Source organism: Gorilla gorilla, chromosome 12 (assembly GCF_029281585.2).
Source record: "Gorilla gorilla gorilla isolate KB3781 chromosome 12, NHGRI_mGorGor1-v2.1_pri, whole genome shotgun sequence".
In the NCBI taxonomy this organism is placed as follows: domain Eukaryota; kingdom Metazoa; phylum Chordata; class Mammalia; order Primates; family Hominidae; genus Gorilla; species Gorilla gorilla.
In genome coordinates this window covers 89,274,055-89,292,238 of record NC_073236.2, presented here as the reverse complement: position 1 = coordinate 89,292,238, position 18,184 = coordinate 89,274,055, and the positions used below count along the sequence as shown (strand labels likewise).

The following is an 18,184-nucleotide window of genomic DNA, read 5'->3' as shown; positions in this document are numbered from 1 at the left end:
TAAACAGATAGCCTGAAAAATTATGTTTATACTCTAACTGCAACTATATAAAATATATATATAATGTTAACAAAAACTGAAGGAAAATGTACAAATATAAAACATATTTTGAGTGTGGAGAAACAATAAATGATTTTTTTCTATAAACTTCTTCAGAATACATAAATATAAACATTTTAATAAAACTTAACATTACAATTTTAAGCAAAATTGACCCCATCTGGTCATATGGTCAAAGAACTAGTAAATTATTGGTAAGGTATTTTGGTGTTTCCTCTGATGAATAGTGGTTTATGGGTATGGATATGAAATAAAATATTATAAATGCACTTAAAATTACTTCAATGTATATAACAGGCTACTAGGCAGAGGCATGGGAGAAACATTTACAGTCAGAAGGCAAGTTCAAACAAGACCTAAGCAGAGAAATTGTCTAATGGTTGTTCGAGTAGAAGTGTTTAAGTGTGGTGATTCATGAATGGTGTACACAGAAATCAGTGCTGGTAAAAGATAGCTAGAAAGTGCTGTTCACATCAAACAGTGATTACTATAAACCTCTAATTATGTGCTCTTGAGAGAGCCTTGTACCTTTCCCACTGTAATTTCTAGTTCTTAAACTGGAACTCTATGACTTCAATTCAAATCTCAATGGCTTCTTAGCTGTTAAATGTAGGCTTACCCATGAATAACCGCTGACACAATCAGCTGTACCCTGCTGTATACAAGCCAACTTTGACAAGAATAATGAGTTTTCTCTTTGATTTCAATGTGTAATGATGGTTTACAAAAAAAATAAATAAATAAATAAAATAAGATTGGCAGTTTGCTATAAAAATACTTGAGAGGGTACTTTGACTGAGCCAGAGTTTAACACAAATTTAAACAATATTTGTGCCCCAAGAAAACAATCATTAACCTCATCCTAATTGTAGCTCCATTCACAGTCTAGCTAAATACCTGGGCAGCTGTTTTGTGTTGAGGGTGGGACCAGAGAAGAGGCAAAGGGGAAGTCTGGAAAGAGAGAGACTGGTTTAAAAACAACAACAACAACAAAAACGCTCAGCTGTAAGTCCTGCAAAAAGTGCAAAGTAATGGGCCTCTTCAATCATATTTATTAACTCCAGTGACTTAGGGGTTTTGCCCTGTTAGTAGCTAAGTTATCCACAGAGGATATTTACATTTTGCAGCACTTAGGTCATCCACTCTGATTCACTAAATCATGCCTGCACTTGGTATGGTTTCTCCTTTGCTAGCTTAGTGCAGGATCTGGAAGTGCCATTTACGGCTCAGCCCACTTGGCTTTCCGTGTCCCTGACCCTTTAGTGAGCAGGCAGTGGAAGAAAGCTGCACTGCACATAAAGAACAGCTATAGCCAAGCAGAATTAATCAAACTGTTGAAATTAGAGTGAATTTTCCCCATGTCTCAGATTGGAAGAAGGAACATATGTTAGAAATAACCAGTTACAATCAGTTTTGCCAAAATCAGAAAGTTTTAGAAAATTACACATAAAGGTGTTATTTCTCATTGAATAAGGGGTTCATATACCCCTTTCAGTGAACTAAAGACCAAAGAACCAAAGGGAAGGCCACCAAAAAGATGGACATCCTAGGTTCTTGTCAAGAGCACACTTACTGGGGCTGAATATCCCAGTCCTCAGAAAGGAGTTACCACCTTCCTTCTTGATGGATTTTCCTGCTATCTAAATGTCTGCAAAATGATGTAGGGACCTCAAGAACAAGAAGGGACAGAAGTCCTGTTCTCATAAAAACTTGTCATTTTTGTACCAGGTTTACAGATTCTCTAACAATTATTTAACTTTCTCAGTGGCTTATTTCAAACATCTGGGCTTGGAGGATGGTGTTGTATTCATAAGAGAACACCAGTTTTTATCCTATATCATATAAACTGCTTTCAGAAAGTAATGTAATTTAAACAAATTCTTACAGTTAAAAAAGTTGCATTTACAATTAAAAGAGTGCCATTATTCTCCAAATGTAAAAAATCATGCTGCTATTTTATTTTATTTTTCTTAGAATATCAGGGGTTGTTTGGCACGGTACTACTTACATGTTTTTAATCTTTAGTTTTTCTTATACCAAATATATACTGAACAACTGCTATACTCAGGAATGTACTAGAAACTGTGGATAAAAAAATAAATACAATTTTCTCTATCTGGGATGGAAATTATGAACCTTATAAACTGGGTAATATTAAAATTAAATCATTTGTTTCCACCAAATATGATTTTAACCCTATCTCTATCCAAAAATAACCACTACTTATATTGGCAGCAAATTAATGACCATAATGGTCTCATTATATCTCTTTTTACTTTAGTATGGCCAACAGCAGAAAGAATTGCTCTTAGGCGTGGGTTCCCTCTACTTTAATAACAGAGATAATACGGCTTTTAAAATACTGAGCTAAGGAATATTCCAGGCAAATCAACAGATATGGCCTCATTATCTGTATGTCAGAAAGGAGCCCATGTTACCCTCTTGTCATAGCAGTACCCTTTCTCCACATTATATGAAAAATAATATTCATATAGCCCCTGAATATAACTGATATAAAAAAATGGGTAAAATAAATTATTTCATGAATTTCCATGTTTCTTAGTTGTAAGTGACCTCTGAATCTTACTGTTTCACCAGCCAAATCAGAAATATCCTTTAAGTAAAACAAAAGCAAGTATAGCCATTCATTCAATTTTTAAAAGGCTACTCCATACCAAACCAATGCAGTGTGCAAATATGGAACTTAATTAAAATACTATATATAAAATATTAACAGCTGCTGCTATTAAAATTACATTAAACTCCCTTGAGCTAGGCTAACATAATATGAGCTCTCTTTTTTTGCAATTTAATAAAGGACAGAACTTGGCTTAGTGAATGAACTTTGGTTTGTATATTGTTTGTACCAATTCACTAATCTGAAATTTTAATCACATAAAAGTACTTTACCATCACTAAAGCACCAAGCGTAGTAATTTGATCTTTCCACTGGATTCAAAGAAAAATCTCATGCTTTGTTTATTTTCTTTCTTAGATGCAAACAACACTTCCTTAGAACGTGTTTCTCTTCTTCCCTTACAGAATTGAGCTTTGTAAATTAAAGTAGATATCATCTACATTTGACCTTCTCCAATGAGGGTACAAATAGAGTAATTAATAAACTCTTGGTAATTTGGATGAATTAAAGAGCTTAAACAGAAAAAGTAGATTTTATTCTGCTTGAAGATTAAAGTATTTATCTGATAATTAATTAGATTGCATCAATACTTTCTCCTTATAATAAGAAACCTCATAAAATATTCAAAATAATTTTGTTCTCTGTGAGTATGTGTACATGTGCATGTGTGGCATGTATGTACATAGGCATATATATACATACATATACACATATACATGTAGAGAGAGACATGCACACATGTATAGACACACACACAATTTACATAGAAGAAAGACTGGAAAGAAATACCCAAAAATATAAATCATTATTTTCAAATGAATAATGAATACTTTCCTTTTTCTTTTATATTATTTTGTATTTACTAGTATTTTGAATTAATCGTGTATTACATTCATATAGTTAGAAAATTCCTCATTTCTAAGTGAATGAAAAGCAATTGATTTGATGTTTGGTGTTTTTTTTCTCCTCTGAACTTTCAGAAGATGCCCGTCTAATCTGATATGGGTTGTTTTGTGTTGTTTTGTTGTTTTGAGACAAGGTCTTGCTCTGTTGCCCAGGCTGGAGTGCAATGGTATGATCATGGCTCACTGCAGCCTGGAACTCTTGGGCTCAAGTGATCCTAAGTGTGGGGATTACAGGTGTGAACCACTATTTTTGGCATGTTTTGTTTTAAAGTGCTATAAAATCTGACTTAAAATATCTCTTCCTGAAAGTAATTTTCAAAATTTTATTCTAGATCTCTCTTAAGTCAAATTATAACATCCACAAGCTAATATTTCAAAGCACTACATTAGCCCATGCCCACGCCACTTCAAAATTCTTCTGCTTGAAAGTTCATATGTACCAAATTAACTGCTATCTCTGGCAGAGATAGGCTGGAGGAAGTCAGAGGGGAACACTCTATTATTATTGTTATATATTTGCATTCCCATCAATGAACTCTTCTCAGCTTATTTTTATTTCTATTTTTATTTTTTTTTTGATTTTTGAGACAGTCTCACTCTATCTCCCAGGCTGGAGTGCAGTGGCCCGATCTCGGCTCACTGCAAAATCCGCCTCCCAGGTTCATGCCATTCTCCTGCCTCAGCCTCCCGAGTGGCTGGGACTACAGGTGCCGCCACCACGCCTGACTAATTTTTTTGTATTTTTAGTAGAGACGGGGTTTCACTATGCTAGCCAGGATGGTCTCGATCTCCTGACCTCGTGATCTGCCTGCCTTGGCCTCCCAAAGTGCTGGGATTACGGGCGTGAGCCACCGCACCCAGCCTCTTCTCAGCTTACATCAGAAAGAAGAAGAGGAGGAAGAGGAAGAGGAAGAGGAAGAGGAAGAAGAAGAAGAAGAACAAGAAGAAGAAGAAGAAGAAGAGGAAGGAGAAGGAGAAGAAGAAGAAGAAGAAGAAGAAGAAGAAGAAGAAGAAGAAGAAAAAGAAGAGGAGGAGGAGGATGAGGAGGGAGAGAGAGGGGGAGGGGGAGGAAGAAGAAATGGTAATTCAATTCCTTGTACACTTCTTTAGGAAAGTGAGAATATTTAGGGAGACAAAGTTTCCAGAGAGGAATGAATCAGAAACACAGTCTCCAATATATCTGGGAATCAGAGTAATGGGTTCTGACCTTCCTTCTCTCCACACTCACTCCCAACTCCTTCTCAATTTCCATATATTCTATTTCTTTATTTTGTTAGGTAAAAAACGTATTTCCAAACAGGCAAACACAATCTTCTTGATCTATAAACAGCAGAATAAAAAAGGAAGGATAAGAGGGAAGTAGAAAATAGTTCACCTGGGAGTAAACAAGTACTGAGGGAGCCCATGCAAGGAGGGTATGAGCAAGACAGTTCAGCCCCAGGTCTTCAACAGGGCCCTTCTGAAAGACCATGGTTATCACAGATTACTGAGTCTAAAAGAAGCACTCAGCTTAGCTGGTTGGGGGTGGGTGAAGTAAAGAAGGAGAGTAGATAGGTCTAAATTTAGTTATCTTCTATGATAAGATCATTTGATTTATGTATGAGTAGGACAATCAGAGCATGGGAGCCCGGGTGAAGGGAATTAAAGAAATGTAGTTGTATACTTAAAACAGATTTCTCTCTCCTTATCTCTCCCTCTCTGTCTGCCTCTCTCTCCCTCTCTTCTCTCTCTCTCTCTTCCTCCCTCCTTCCCTATCTTTCTCAGGATTCCTACAAATGTCATTTCTGCTTCCTGGATGATTATTTCCCCTCAAAGCTCATATTAGTCAACATCCTAAGCCCCCTAAAACACTCCCAAATTTCAGTGTAAATGTGATTTCTTCGGAGAAACTTTACCTGCCACCTTTACCCCTCCTCTCTCAGAGAAATAAAATGCAGCAACAGGAAGCAGAATGTTTGCTGGTGGAATTCCAAATACCTTTCATCAGAAAGGGAAGCAGTTTGGAAGGGCAGCAGAGCTTTGCCACTGTCCTTGAAATGCTACTGTATTGATTAAAGTGTTTTTAATGCCATAGACTCATCCTAAAGTGTGATGTACCAAACTAAGGATTTTATGTTTGGATCATTCTAATTTTTTTTTCATATTTTATATTTGTCACTTTGGGTACCTCCAAACATCCAATAACATAAGAGAAAACTGGGAATAGAAAAACTTTGAATTTTTTCACTTGCAAATTCAAGACAAAATTTTCTGCAAGATTTGGCACTTGATTACCCAATAAAAGTTCATTTAAGAAGCTATTTTAGAAGACATTTGAGCATTTGGGGTTTGATGCCCAACTATGATAATTAATTAGCTCTTTCTTTCATGGTGTGAAACAGAAGCAATATCAGGCAATTTATTTTACTCTAAAGAAACAAATGCAGGAAGTCTTCAATATGTCTTGGTTTTCACTTTTAGGAATGGCATGGGTGGGTGGGGTGCTCCAGCAGATAAACAGCATAGAAAAATGATAAGATTACCTGACCGTCCGTCTCTCTGGAAGTCTACATGATACCATTCTCCATCATTCACTTTCTTCAACAGGGCTTTTATTTTTATAGTACCTGACCCCATGTCCAGGAGGAGGTAGAGGTGGCCATCTAGCATCTCAATAGCAAAGAAGTCCACCTTTATCATCTGTGGGTGCTTGGCATCTTTCTGATGTCTTGGCTTGCCATGGCTAAATAAGATGAGGCCATTTGGCTCTGTTGTACGGAAATCAAATGATATGGAGCCAGTTTTCTTTGCATTCCATTTAGGCAAAGAGATGAAAGACTCTGGGGTTTCAAAGGTGATTGGGTCTAAAGTTGCAACATTCTCACATTTAAATGCCACCACTCCATGGATCTTCATCTTAGGATCTCCTTGCTTGGCAAGTCGAGATAATTCCAGCCTCACATCATTATTTTTATATACAACCTGTGGGCAGAGGATAGCAGTGAGAAACTAGCCTCCATATTTTAATATCTGAAACTTGTGAACAGCTCATGTAATTTGCAACGACATCATAAAATGGCACACGATATTTAGTTAATTTTGTTGTATAAAGGCAACATTTCTCAGGCAAATAAAATTCAAGTGTCAATTCATAGAACAATAACCATAACAACTTAACTTGATTCAAATAATGTGTGTGCAGATGCACACACGCATGTGCATATACACACAAACTGCTTGTATTTAACTCAAATAATTAAAAAATCTGCATATATCTTTAATTTCATGTCTACATTACCATGCTAAGACTTGAACTTATAAAAGCTACTTGTTTCACAGTTGTCTATGAAATTTTTAAAATTAGATATAAGCATTGAGGTTATTCAGTTTTCCCATCATTAAAGCATTTGAAATTGGATACCATTATATACCAGTCCCCTAAAATATTGGATCTCTTCTATTATCTATATATCTGCTGTGGATATTGACTTTGCAAGACAGTCACAACAAGTTAAAGCACAAAACAGCCTGATATTTCTCATAAAAAATATATATATATTATATATATATATATATATATATATATATATAACTAAGATACAGAAGATCCCTGACCTGCATCAATACCTTTGAATACTGTTAAGTAACGTGGCACTGCCACATGTAGAATATGGTGCTTCCCCTCAACTTATTCAACCTGTGTTACTGGTGATCCATTTCACTTTTAATTTACACAAATGCTGAGCAAGGGTTGTCTTGTACTCTCATTTTCCAAGGCACTTCAGTGAAAGAGGCTAGGCACTTCTGAGTGCTTGCTGATGGTCCTAAGGCTTTTTGGATTCCAATGAACACATTTGATAATTCACTGACAGGGTTCACGGTATCATACATTTGCTATCCCTTCATGCTAATAAATTCAAAGGTATTTTGACATAAGGATAAAGAGAGAAGGACACCTTTTCTCTACAAAATGCATACAGTGGATAATCACATTTCTAAAATACATAGACCATACTTACTTAAGAGTGAATTAGTTATCTAGGTCCACATAGCTGTCTAGGCTCTTTTAAGAAGGGACTCTATACTATAGATTTCAAAGCTCCCAACATTGCTAGACTCTAGATTTATTTATCCACATGTAAAAATGTACATATATATATGTATATGTATACACACATGTATGTTTTGTTTTTCATTTTTAGGAATGGCATGGATGTTTTATATAATATATGTAACAGGAAAAATAAGACAGCCTGTATCTGATTAGTGCTATGAAGTCAACCAAGACAATGCAGCAGTTATTCCAAACCCATGGCCAACTGAACCAAGAGATGGCTGATGAGTTTCCTGATAGTATTTGTTAATGGATACTTTATTTTTCAGAGTAATTAAGAGTACATGCTCTGGTATTGGACTTCCTGAATTCAAATTCTGGCTCCAGCATTACCGAACTGGGAAATCTCTGTAAGCCTGTTTCACTCCCTGAAAGGAAAATAATACTTCACATAATGGTTATAATAATTAAATAAGAAAATACACATAAGTGGGAAAATCTACATAAAGGCATTCATTCCAATGCCAATCACATTGTAAGATTTCAATAAATATTAACTATGTAAAATACATGATAATAAAAATCAATGCTTTATCATCTAATAGACATAGATTTTAGTTCTAAATTTATCCATAAGAAAACATTTAGAAACAAAGCCCACACATATAATTGGTTTTTATACATGATTTGTGCCAACTAAATAAGTCACATCTTTCCAATGCTGGGCCTGGTGTTTCAGTTTACCTTTATCTTGAAGAAGGATTATAATAAAGAACATGATATCCCTTATTCTTTGAACAAATATGTACAATGCTTTAACAAGCGTCTACTGACAACAAAAGAAGAGAAAATGAACTTGAGCAATAACAAAAAGGAATTACATTAATTCTTAAGAATACTTTTTTGAAAAGAGAAAGATCTATTAAGTCTTAGAAAAATTTATTTAGGATTGCCTTTCTTTGGAGATCTTTAGAGGCAGGGAAAATGCTTTTCAAGGATGATTTTCCAAGTTTTATTGCTTCTCTCTATGACTTTCATGCTACTCAAACCTATATTATTTTTCCTTTTTCCTATTGATTTATATTTTAGTATGTGGACATTCTTTTGACATAGATATTGATCAAGAATAAGTATTTTCAGACCCAAATGATGCTTCTCTTGATCAATGCTAACACTCATTCTTATAATAGAACCACTGTAATAGAATTGAGTGTTTCTGACACGAACAAGTGGGTTTTAGCCCTGGTATATTGTCTCTTGAATCTGACATCAGCCACCACAAAGTTGAAGAATGAGGGGTAGTCTAAGTCTGGGCAAGGATTTCAATGAGACATAATCTTATAACTGAATCAGGTGACTTGGTGATGAAAAGGTTCAGGAAGATGTAAAAAAATAGAAGTAGGGATAATTCCCTGGGCAAAATTTCTTAAGGTTAGCCACGCATCTCTCATAAAAAAAAGTATCTCCACCAGAATCAATGCTTTATATGCTTTATACTGGCAAGAACCTTGCTCACCATAGCGCAGCACCAAGATCAGTGGCTGGCACAGAGGAGATGCTCAATAAATATTTGTTTATAGTTGAACAAAATTCTTCCTTCACCTTTTTAAACCTAGTTTCTAGATTATAGGCTTTTGTAAATAATAATATTTAGACCTATAATTAAAATACAGCAGAATATGGTATTGCGGACCAATCTCATAAACTAATTACTATTTTGCCCTATTTCTCTAGAAAAAAGCATAAACTTATGTGCATACCCAGTTCATAACTGACAAGTTGGCCCATGCATTGGGAAATTTCATCTTCACACACATTTTGTGGGGTATAGATTCCTTTTAGAATGAAGAATGCCTGAGTTAAAACTCTCCAGAGGTTTATACACAAAAATATACACTGTGCTTCTCCTCAACATAATTCTTGTAGGAAAGAACTATCTCCAGATACAAGAACTCTTTCCTACAAGAACTATCTTGAGAAGAAGCACACTGTGTATTTTTTTCTTCCCATTTTGTACTCTTTGAAAGGCTACTCCAGAAAACAGAAAAGCAATTTTGCATTGGTAGGCTTATGGCTCTCAGATTTACACTACTATTTCATCTGACCCAGATTTTATAATTACCCTACTTTTCTAAAGTTAGACCTACTCTTAAAATGAACTGAATCTAGTTCAATTAGAATAATGAGTAGCTAGTAAGTATTCTAACTCCTCTAAAGATTCATGTGTAAGCTATTTTTGCTTCTTTCTGAAACAATGTGGCACTCAATCATGGGAACACCTTATAATTATTCATATATTTTTAATTCTTATGTCAAAAGTTGCAATTTACATGTTTCACTTTTGAACAAATTTCTATATGCTTTATCATCATAACAATTGATGATATTTGTGCACACTGATTTGGATCTGTTTATAGAACCAAGATTTCTCTGGGGACACTGATTTTTTTTTTTTTTAAAGAGTGATTCAAAATGTTGAATTTTGCTTCCTTGCTTCATGGGCTTCTTTCCCATTTCCTCAAACATTTGTTAGAATTTTTAGTGTCCCTCTCATGTTAATATGCAAGAATAGGGAGTAATATATTTGTGTTTTCACCTTCCTAAGGTTTATCTTTGAGGAAAACAATCACTGAGTATTATCTTCGATCTTAATGATAATCCTGAAAACATGACAGCAATGCAGAGAAAATAAATAACTTAAAGAATAGGAGCTTAATAGTCTGCATATTAACTTGGTTCAATCTCAAAGCTATTACTAAGCCAAGTCCCTAATCTCTCTCTGTCTCAGTTTCTTAATTTTGGAAACTGACATCTATAAAGGAAAGGCGTGCCATAACTATAAATTCTTGAGCTTTTTTTACCCTTAATCTGTGTGATTTGGGACAGACATAAAAGATGCTCGATTGTTCCTGACCCCTTTCTGGCTTTCTCCTGTTGCAATTTTTGATGCCAGGATATTGTTCTCTACTTTCAGATATACTGAAACACTAATCCATTAGTAAAGAGAATGTTCACTGCATCTTCTCGTACACAGACATGCCTCGAGGATTATATCTATCTAAGTTTTGTACAGATGGTGCTAAAGCACTGGTAGCTGACAGATAAGGCTCTTTCAACAGAGCGGGAGTACGTGAAATTCAGTGTGAAAATATTTGCCACTCAGATAATGACTTTTTTAAATAAATATGTGCTTCAGCTTGGAAATTACAATGGGGGTCTTAACTTCACTAACATGCATGATTAAGACTTTTCATTACTTAACTATGGTAGTATGCAGGATGGTGAAATAAGCGACCAAAGTTAGTGTTGTTTAGATATTTAGACTTTGTTATGACCCTCCCTGAGAGAACATGAATGACTCATATTTTAATCTATCTTGGTTTTATCTTTCATACTTGTGGATAGTAAGGAGTGAGGCCTAAGAATTTGGTTCTCAAGTCAGATTTCAGAGAGAATTCCAGCTCACTCATTTTCAAACCTGTGACCTTGTGCAAGTTCCTCAACCTTGCCAAGTCTCAGAGTTTTATTCGTAAAGGACAATGGTCTCTACCACATTAAGGTTACTGTAAATAATAAATTATATTTTAGTTAAAGTGCTAATAATGGGTCCTAGCATGGAGTAAGTGATCAAGTAAATACTCATTGTTTTTATTAACATTATTATAAATAACATTTCTTATTCTTACATTGAATTGATGGAGCTACACAATTTAATTGTCATAACAAAGGTAACAGCTAAGAAGGCAGATAGCAATTGATTGGTCACATATTTAAGGGAATTAAATAGTGCTGAGATCAGCACGATGAAAGGTATTCAGCAGATTGGGGCTTCCTTTTTCATGCTGATATTTACGTTGCAGTTGGATGTACACATCAGGCTTTCTATGTAAAATTCCTTAACTAGAAAATATACACAGCAGGCTAGCTAACCTAGGAGTTGTATTTTCACCCATGAAAGGGTTTCTGTGGTATCTAACAACAGCAGCTACCACTATCACCAAAGCCACCACAACAATCAGTTAAGATTTACCAGTTCACTTTCTGGCAGGCCCTCTTATAAGAGTTTTATATATATTAATGTGTTTAATTCCCATATGCATCCTAGAAAATAGGTATAATTATTTCCTATTACCATAAGTTACCTAGAAAATAGGTAACATTATTCTACTTTATCAATAAATATCTGGAGGCACAGAGTGATTGCATGTCTTTCTTCATGATCATGTCTAATCCTGTTTGAATACCTAATGACCTTAACCTCAAACTTTATCTTTGTTTCAGCAGGAAATTTGTCTTCGTTTTTGATAGCAGTTGCTAAGTAGATTCACAAACAGCTGTTTGTCATTAGGCAAAATGATAACCTTTCAATGAGTTACATGTGCGTTCTAAATACCAGTATTTTTCCTTCATTTGTTGTCATTAAAATATCTCTAAGTGAATCAAATGTCACAAGTAAGTAGAGGAATTTATTGTGTATCTACTGATTAAAATGTCCCTTCAAGTCCAGTTATAGCAGAGGGCCTATTTCTGTTTCCAAGATGATATTGTAGTTTTTCAACAGGTATGTCATTTAGAATGTAACAAACGTTATCTTAAAAATCTGTGCTGTTTAAGAATTATTTAAAGGGACTGTTACTTTAATGCTTATTTTTGTTTGTTTATTTGTTTAAAATGCAGTTAATGCTTTTACTCTATTAAGAACAAGTGAAGGCCGAGCGCAGTGGCTCACGCCTGTAATCCCAGCACTTTGGGAGGCCGAGGAGGGCGGATCATGGAGGAGGGCGGATCATGGAGGAGGGCGGATCATGGAGGAGGGCGGATCACGAGGTCAGGAGATCGAGATAGAGACCATCCTGGCTAACACGGTGAAACCCTATCTCTACTAAAAATACAGAAAATTAGCCAGGTGTAGTGGCGGGCACCTGTAGTCCCAGCTACTAGGGAGGCTGAGGCAGGAGAAGGGCGTGAACCTGGGAGGCAGAGCTTGCAGTGAGCCGAGATAGCACCACTGCACTCCAGCCTGGGTGACAGAGTGAGACTCTGTCTCAAAAAATAAATAAATAAATAAATAAATATCAAGTGAAAATATTTATTTCAAGTACCAGAATTTAATTATCATTTTCACCTAGCTGTTATCTTTCTAGGCACCATCTCTTTTTATCAGTGCACTGTGTCAAAATACAACCAGGAACTAGCCAGCAAGTGAAAAGTACAAGCGTCATCCAGTAAGTAGCAGATAAATTGCATTTGCTTTGCCATGATCGGGGTAAGAAAGAGCTCAGAAAAGGAAATGCAGCATATTACAACTTTCATCCCCAACATTAACTTATTTATTATTTTGAAATTATGTTTCAATTCTGACACTTCCAATTCAACCAGATACGCACTTTTTAGACACATACTATGGTAGGATCAATCAAATGCAATTTTAGTCACTCCCCTGTGCATATGCCTAGTTCCACAGAACATGTTACACTGAAAATAAACTAATTTAATACGCTAGTTTAATTTATCTTAAACATTTGCTAGTGGTAACTATATAGGTAAACTATATGTGATCAACACATATACACATAGACACACACCTACACACACCCAGAGTTTAAACATTACCCAGATACACTATATGTCAAATTTAATGTCATTGATATCCATATAAATATGCACTTATGGTAGAATATATGGTATATCTCTCAACAGATATATAGATAAGTAGATAATAGATACCTATGTATGTCAGAGACATAACAAAATATAAATACATTAACAATATTTGATAATTTCAAAAAATTAGAAATATGAAAATTTCAAAAATTAGAAATTTGGTTTAAGCACAAAGATGGTCCTACTCATTTTGTATCAAAAATGTTTTGGCCCAAAAGCAAATTTTAGCACATATAAAGTTGGTGCTTTCCACAAAAAACAACTGTAGCCTCCAAAAATTATTATTTTATGATTAAATTAAAGGAGAAAATTAGACATTTCCCTTCATGTTCCTGCCACCATGAGGAGACAATCTTAAAAGCAGAATAAAGGCAAGGTGGTCACTTTTTAAAATCTTTGCACCCATTATTGTTTTATCTCCCACCCAAAATCAAGTTTCTTATGCTATTCACTTTCTTACACTGAAGGTCTAGCATAGGACATGATTCTAGCAAAAATGTCAAACACTGTTGAGCTTAACTGACCAAGGGAGACTAATAGGATTTTAGCTTTTCTGGGAATGTCACTCCATAGAAATTTTCATGTGTAGTGTGATATGTCCACAGGAGACAGGTGGGCGTCCAGTATAGTACATACAACTGTGGAGTGGTTGCAGGAGGGCTAGTGGATAGGGAAGACGGTGTAGAAAATGAACGAGCCCTGAACAAAGTAGTCCGATGTATGTTTATTTATTTATTTATTTATTGAGAAGGCATCTCACTCTGTCGCCCAAGCTGGAGTGCAGTGATGCAACTGTGCAACCTCTGCTGCCCAGGTACAAGCAATTCTCCTGCCTCAGCCTCTGGAGTAGCTGGGACTACAGGCATGTGCTACCACGCCCGGTTAATTTTGGATTTTTAGTAGAGACGGGGTTTCACCATGTTGGCCAGGCTAGTCTCAAACTCCTGACCTCAAGTGATCCGCCTTCTTTGGCCTCCCAAAGTAATGCATCTTTAAAAACAATTCTTAGCAGTAAGGAAATTTAATTTTAAAGAGAAATACGTAAATAATTTTGAAAAATAAGAGTGTTTTGGGAAGGCAGCAAGTTGATCTTTTTTTCCCCTGATCTAATCTGATTCAGAGACCATGTACGGATAATATTTTCAATGAAATATGTTATCTTCTCCAAACCCAAATACCAAAACCTGTTATAAAATGGAAATCATACTACAGTAATATAATTTATCCACAAAGGCATATGACATTTTATTTAAAACAAAAAAATAGTTAAAAATTGGAGAGGGAAAAAAATATTTTGTTTACGCAACAAAGAGAAAAATATTTTTGCTTAGTCTCAATTAAATACAACCAAATATATCCCATTAATCAGGGGAAGAAAAAGGAAAAGAAAACCCCTCCTGCTTTGTCCTTCCTTCATTCCAGCATTCAGTGAACTGCTTAAAGTTACTGAGACAACATTAGGTGCAATCTGTAGAAGTTACTCATGGGAGTTGAAAGACTGAGTTGTCCTTGGGTTAGCAGCTCTATTTATGAAGCTTTCAGTGCATATGAGTATGTAGCAGAATAACCTGAGTTTCATTAGTTATGTCTATTTTTCTCACATTTGTGATTCAGTAATGCCTTTTAGAAATAAATGGAAAAATGAACCACAAATGTCAGTAATGTGAAGTTTCAGCTGAAGATGTTTTTGAAATACAAACTGCAAACTTGATCAATTGTCTTATTTTCAGATGAGGAAACTGAGGCTTAAAAGGCTAGAAGCCTATCCAAGTTGGCATCAATCTCTGATCAAAATAATGTATTGGGGACTTCAGTGTTCAGTGTTCTTTCAATTTTGTGTTAAAAAAGAAAAAAGAACAATGAACAAACTCTGCCATAGGTCCAGGGTTATGAAATGCTCTTAAGCAATTACAAACGAAGAGCAGCCCACTTTTTAGCAACGTGACAGAAAAGGAACCGGAACTTATTTAAAGGTGACTCCAACTTTAAAACTATGTTAGCTTCATAATAAGTTGATGTTCACAGACAGAAATGAAAGTCCTGAGGGGGTAAAAATTGCAGTAATTTCCCCCAATGATAGCATTTAGAAAGACACTGAACAAGTTAACTAGAATCAATAAACTTGCAATGTTCACTACTATTTTAAAAGGAAGTGATGAAGATACTTTCCGCATCAGTCTTTCATGATCTTGCCGAAAGTTATCTCACCATAACTTGGGGTTAAGAGTTTCTACTCCAAGCCAGCAGATGCTGCTAAGAAAGGCAATGCATGTCTGCTTTATCCAAAAAACTTTTCAATCTCCTGCTAGTTTCAATGGGGGAAAAGTAGCACTATTATTATTATTTTATTAGGGGAACCTATCTTCCCATGTACCAAGAAAATATCTTTGAACTGATAATAACAAAGTAGTGACACTAAATTATGTGTCTAGATTAATCAATGCATCTTCTTTTGTGTCTCCAGCCTCATAAGCTCAGTGAAGTTTCCTCCACCACTTAATTTTACATTTTTCTAAGGAGGCAGACATTAGTATAAGTATATAATATACCATTTAGTATATGTATATGCATGTATTATAGACAGATTAGACAAATATATGATAGATAGATATATGATTGATAGATAGATAGACAGATGATTTCCTATATAGTCTGTCCTTTCCTCATTGATTTGCAATGACATACTATCTATTGTTTTGGATATATCTATGTTCACTATTTTAATATATTCTTACTTGTTCATCATGCTCATCAATTTTAAGCTTTGAAAAAATTTCTCCAAGAGAGACTGGATAACCAAACAATTTCATGTAAAATATTTATTACTTGATTATATTTATGTGTGTGTGTATGATATATGTATTATTTTTAATCCATTGAAAATATGTTGTCTTCTGTTTAAGGTGAAAATCCAAACTGATTTGCTCCACAAATAGTTAGTTATTTGAACCAGCACATTTTTTGTCCTTCTTTTTCTTACTTCAACACTCAGGGGAATGCAATTTTTAAATAATTATTTTTCCGACTTGTAAGGCCTACCACATATTAAATTACTACATATATGAGATTCTATGGCTGAGCACGCTGTTCCGTTTTATTGATGTTTATTTTTTCTTGATCTAGTTCCATGTCACCTAATTGTCACAGTTTTATAATATATTCTAATGTGTGTTAGGTTCCTTCCAATCAACCAACCCATTAACATTAATTAGCTTACAATGTTTATATGTTATAAACATTACAAACATCTCATGTAATTTCGCACATGTTCTTTCCTTATGAAGATCCGTTAATAAATTACCAAAAGACATAATCAGTTTATTCACTTCAATAAAAAAAGCAATCACTGAATATTTTTAAATGACCATAACTTATAAATTTTTTTGTCTTCTGTATTGACAAAATAAATATATATCACAAGTTGCTTTGATCTAGCTTTCTAAAACATTGCAAGTTATACATTCAAATTTACTTAAGGGGACTTCAGAATAGCCCAAGGAAATTATATCTTGCTTAGAATTACATTCCTATTATTATAATTATTTGCAAAGTTATAACGCATAAATGAGTTTGACAATTTTATCATATCAGAGAATCTGGCCTCATGCCACAACAATAATTTATCAGTTGGAGGATAGATATACAACTATAGAGATAGATTAAATCAGGAAGAAAACAACAACAACAGTGAATGTAGTTGTAAGTGCGCTAATTCTATTCCAATAATCACAGGCCCTGGTAGAGTTCCTTGTAATAAAATACCAGGAGTAGGTGGCCAGTATATAGGAGTTATCTGGTGAATGAGATGAATTATTCTCAGTGAAGAAGAAAGTGGAGCGACCTCAGACTCCACTTTAATGGTGGCTCTCTTCTAGAGGTGAGGGTACTTGCCTGAGGTCACACTGCTATTGTTCAGAGGGAGTCAACAGTGGACAAGATGGAATCTGAATGTTTGCCTCCAGAGCCTGAAATGGGCTGTTTAATTTATTGGTTTTCTTTGTATGGACTGTTTTTATGATGGTTAATTTTCCTAAAGCAATAAAAAACCATAGGACTTCTATGCTTCCTCAACCTGATGTTTCAAGAGCTGGTTATCCAGTTGGTGGATTATCCAAATTGCATGAATCCCCTTTCTTTCCCTGGCTGCCTGCCTTTACTGCTCAAACGCACATCCACCTAAGAGTCTGCAAAGGAAACAGGACAAGGTGGCATTTAAGACAGCCAATGCTGATGTTTTTAGCACCTGCAATGAGAACATTTTTCCAAGTAGACCTGTTCCTGAGAAGTTGTATAAGTCTGTTCTGTAATTTTAATATAATTTGATAAAAACAATGTGTTATAAGATTTATATTTACATATATTCAAACAGTCCCAGGTTTACATTCCTGCATTGCTACTTAACCACTTTTACTGCCTTGGCCAAGTTGCTTATTCTTACTGAAATAATTTCCCTCTTTATCAAATGAGATTATGAAAACTTATTTTGCAATGTTATTTAAGCACATAAGTACTTGATCCTGGGTACCTAAATAAAGGGTAGTCATTACCGTTGCTATTATGATCTTAACTGTGTAAGGTCTTAAGGGTTAAGATCTTAAATGGGTAAGAGGGGAGTGTTCATTATTTAAATTAGTAAGTGACTAATATTGAAAGCAAAGAAGCATTCTGTAAAGTAATCACACTCAAATCTTGATGTTGACATAAATACTTCTCAAATTTTGTAATTTTATCTCTTATCTCTCTGGAATTCTACATTTTGACTTTATCTGCTAAACAAATAGTATTTTTAAAGTAATATTTTTTATTTTAAATTTATTAAAGGCATATAAATGACAGAATGAGACAGTCTGTATAATGATATTAAATTGATGGAATTATAGCTGG

General features: G+C 34.8%; 1 protein-coding gene across 20 annotated transcripts in view; it reads right to left on the bottom strand.

Annotated features, from left to right (window-relative positions):
• The window catches only part of NRXN1 (neurexin 1), a 1,113,820-nt gene that overhangs the window by 627,220 nt on the left and 468,416 nt on the right, over positions 1–18,184 (bottom strand). For all 20 annotated transcript variants that reach the window (XM_063695887.1, XM_063695888.1, XM_063695881.1 and 17 more), the window contains one exon: positions 6,126–6,564. In XM_063695887.1, coding sequence (XP_063551957.1) covers positions 6,126–6,564 — 439 coding nt within the window. The remainder of the gene's footprint in view (positions 1–6,125; positions 6,565–18,184) is intronic.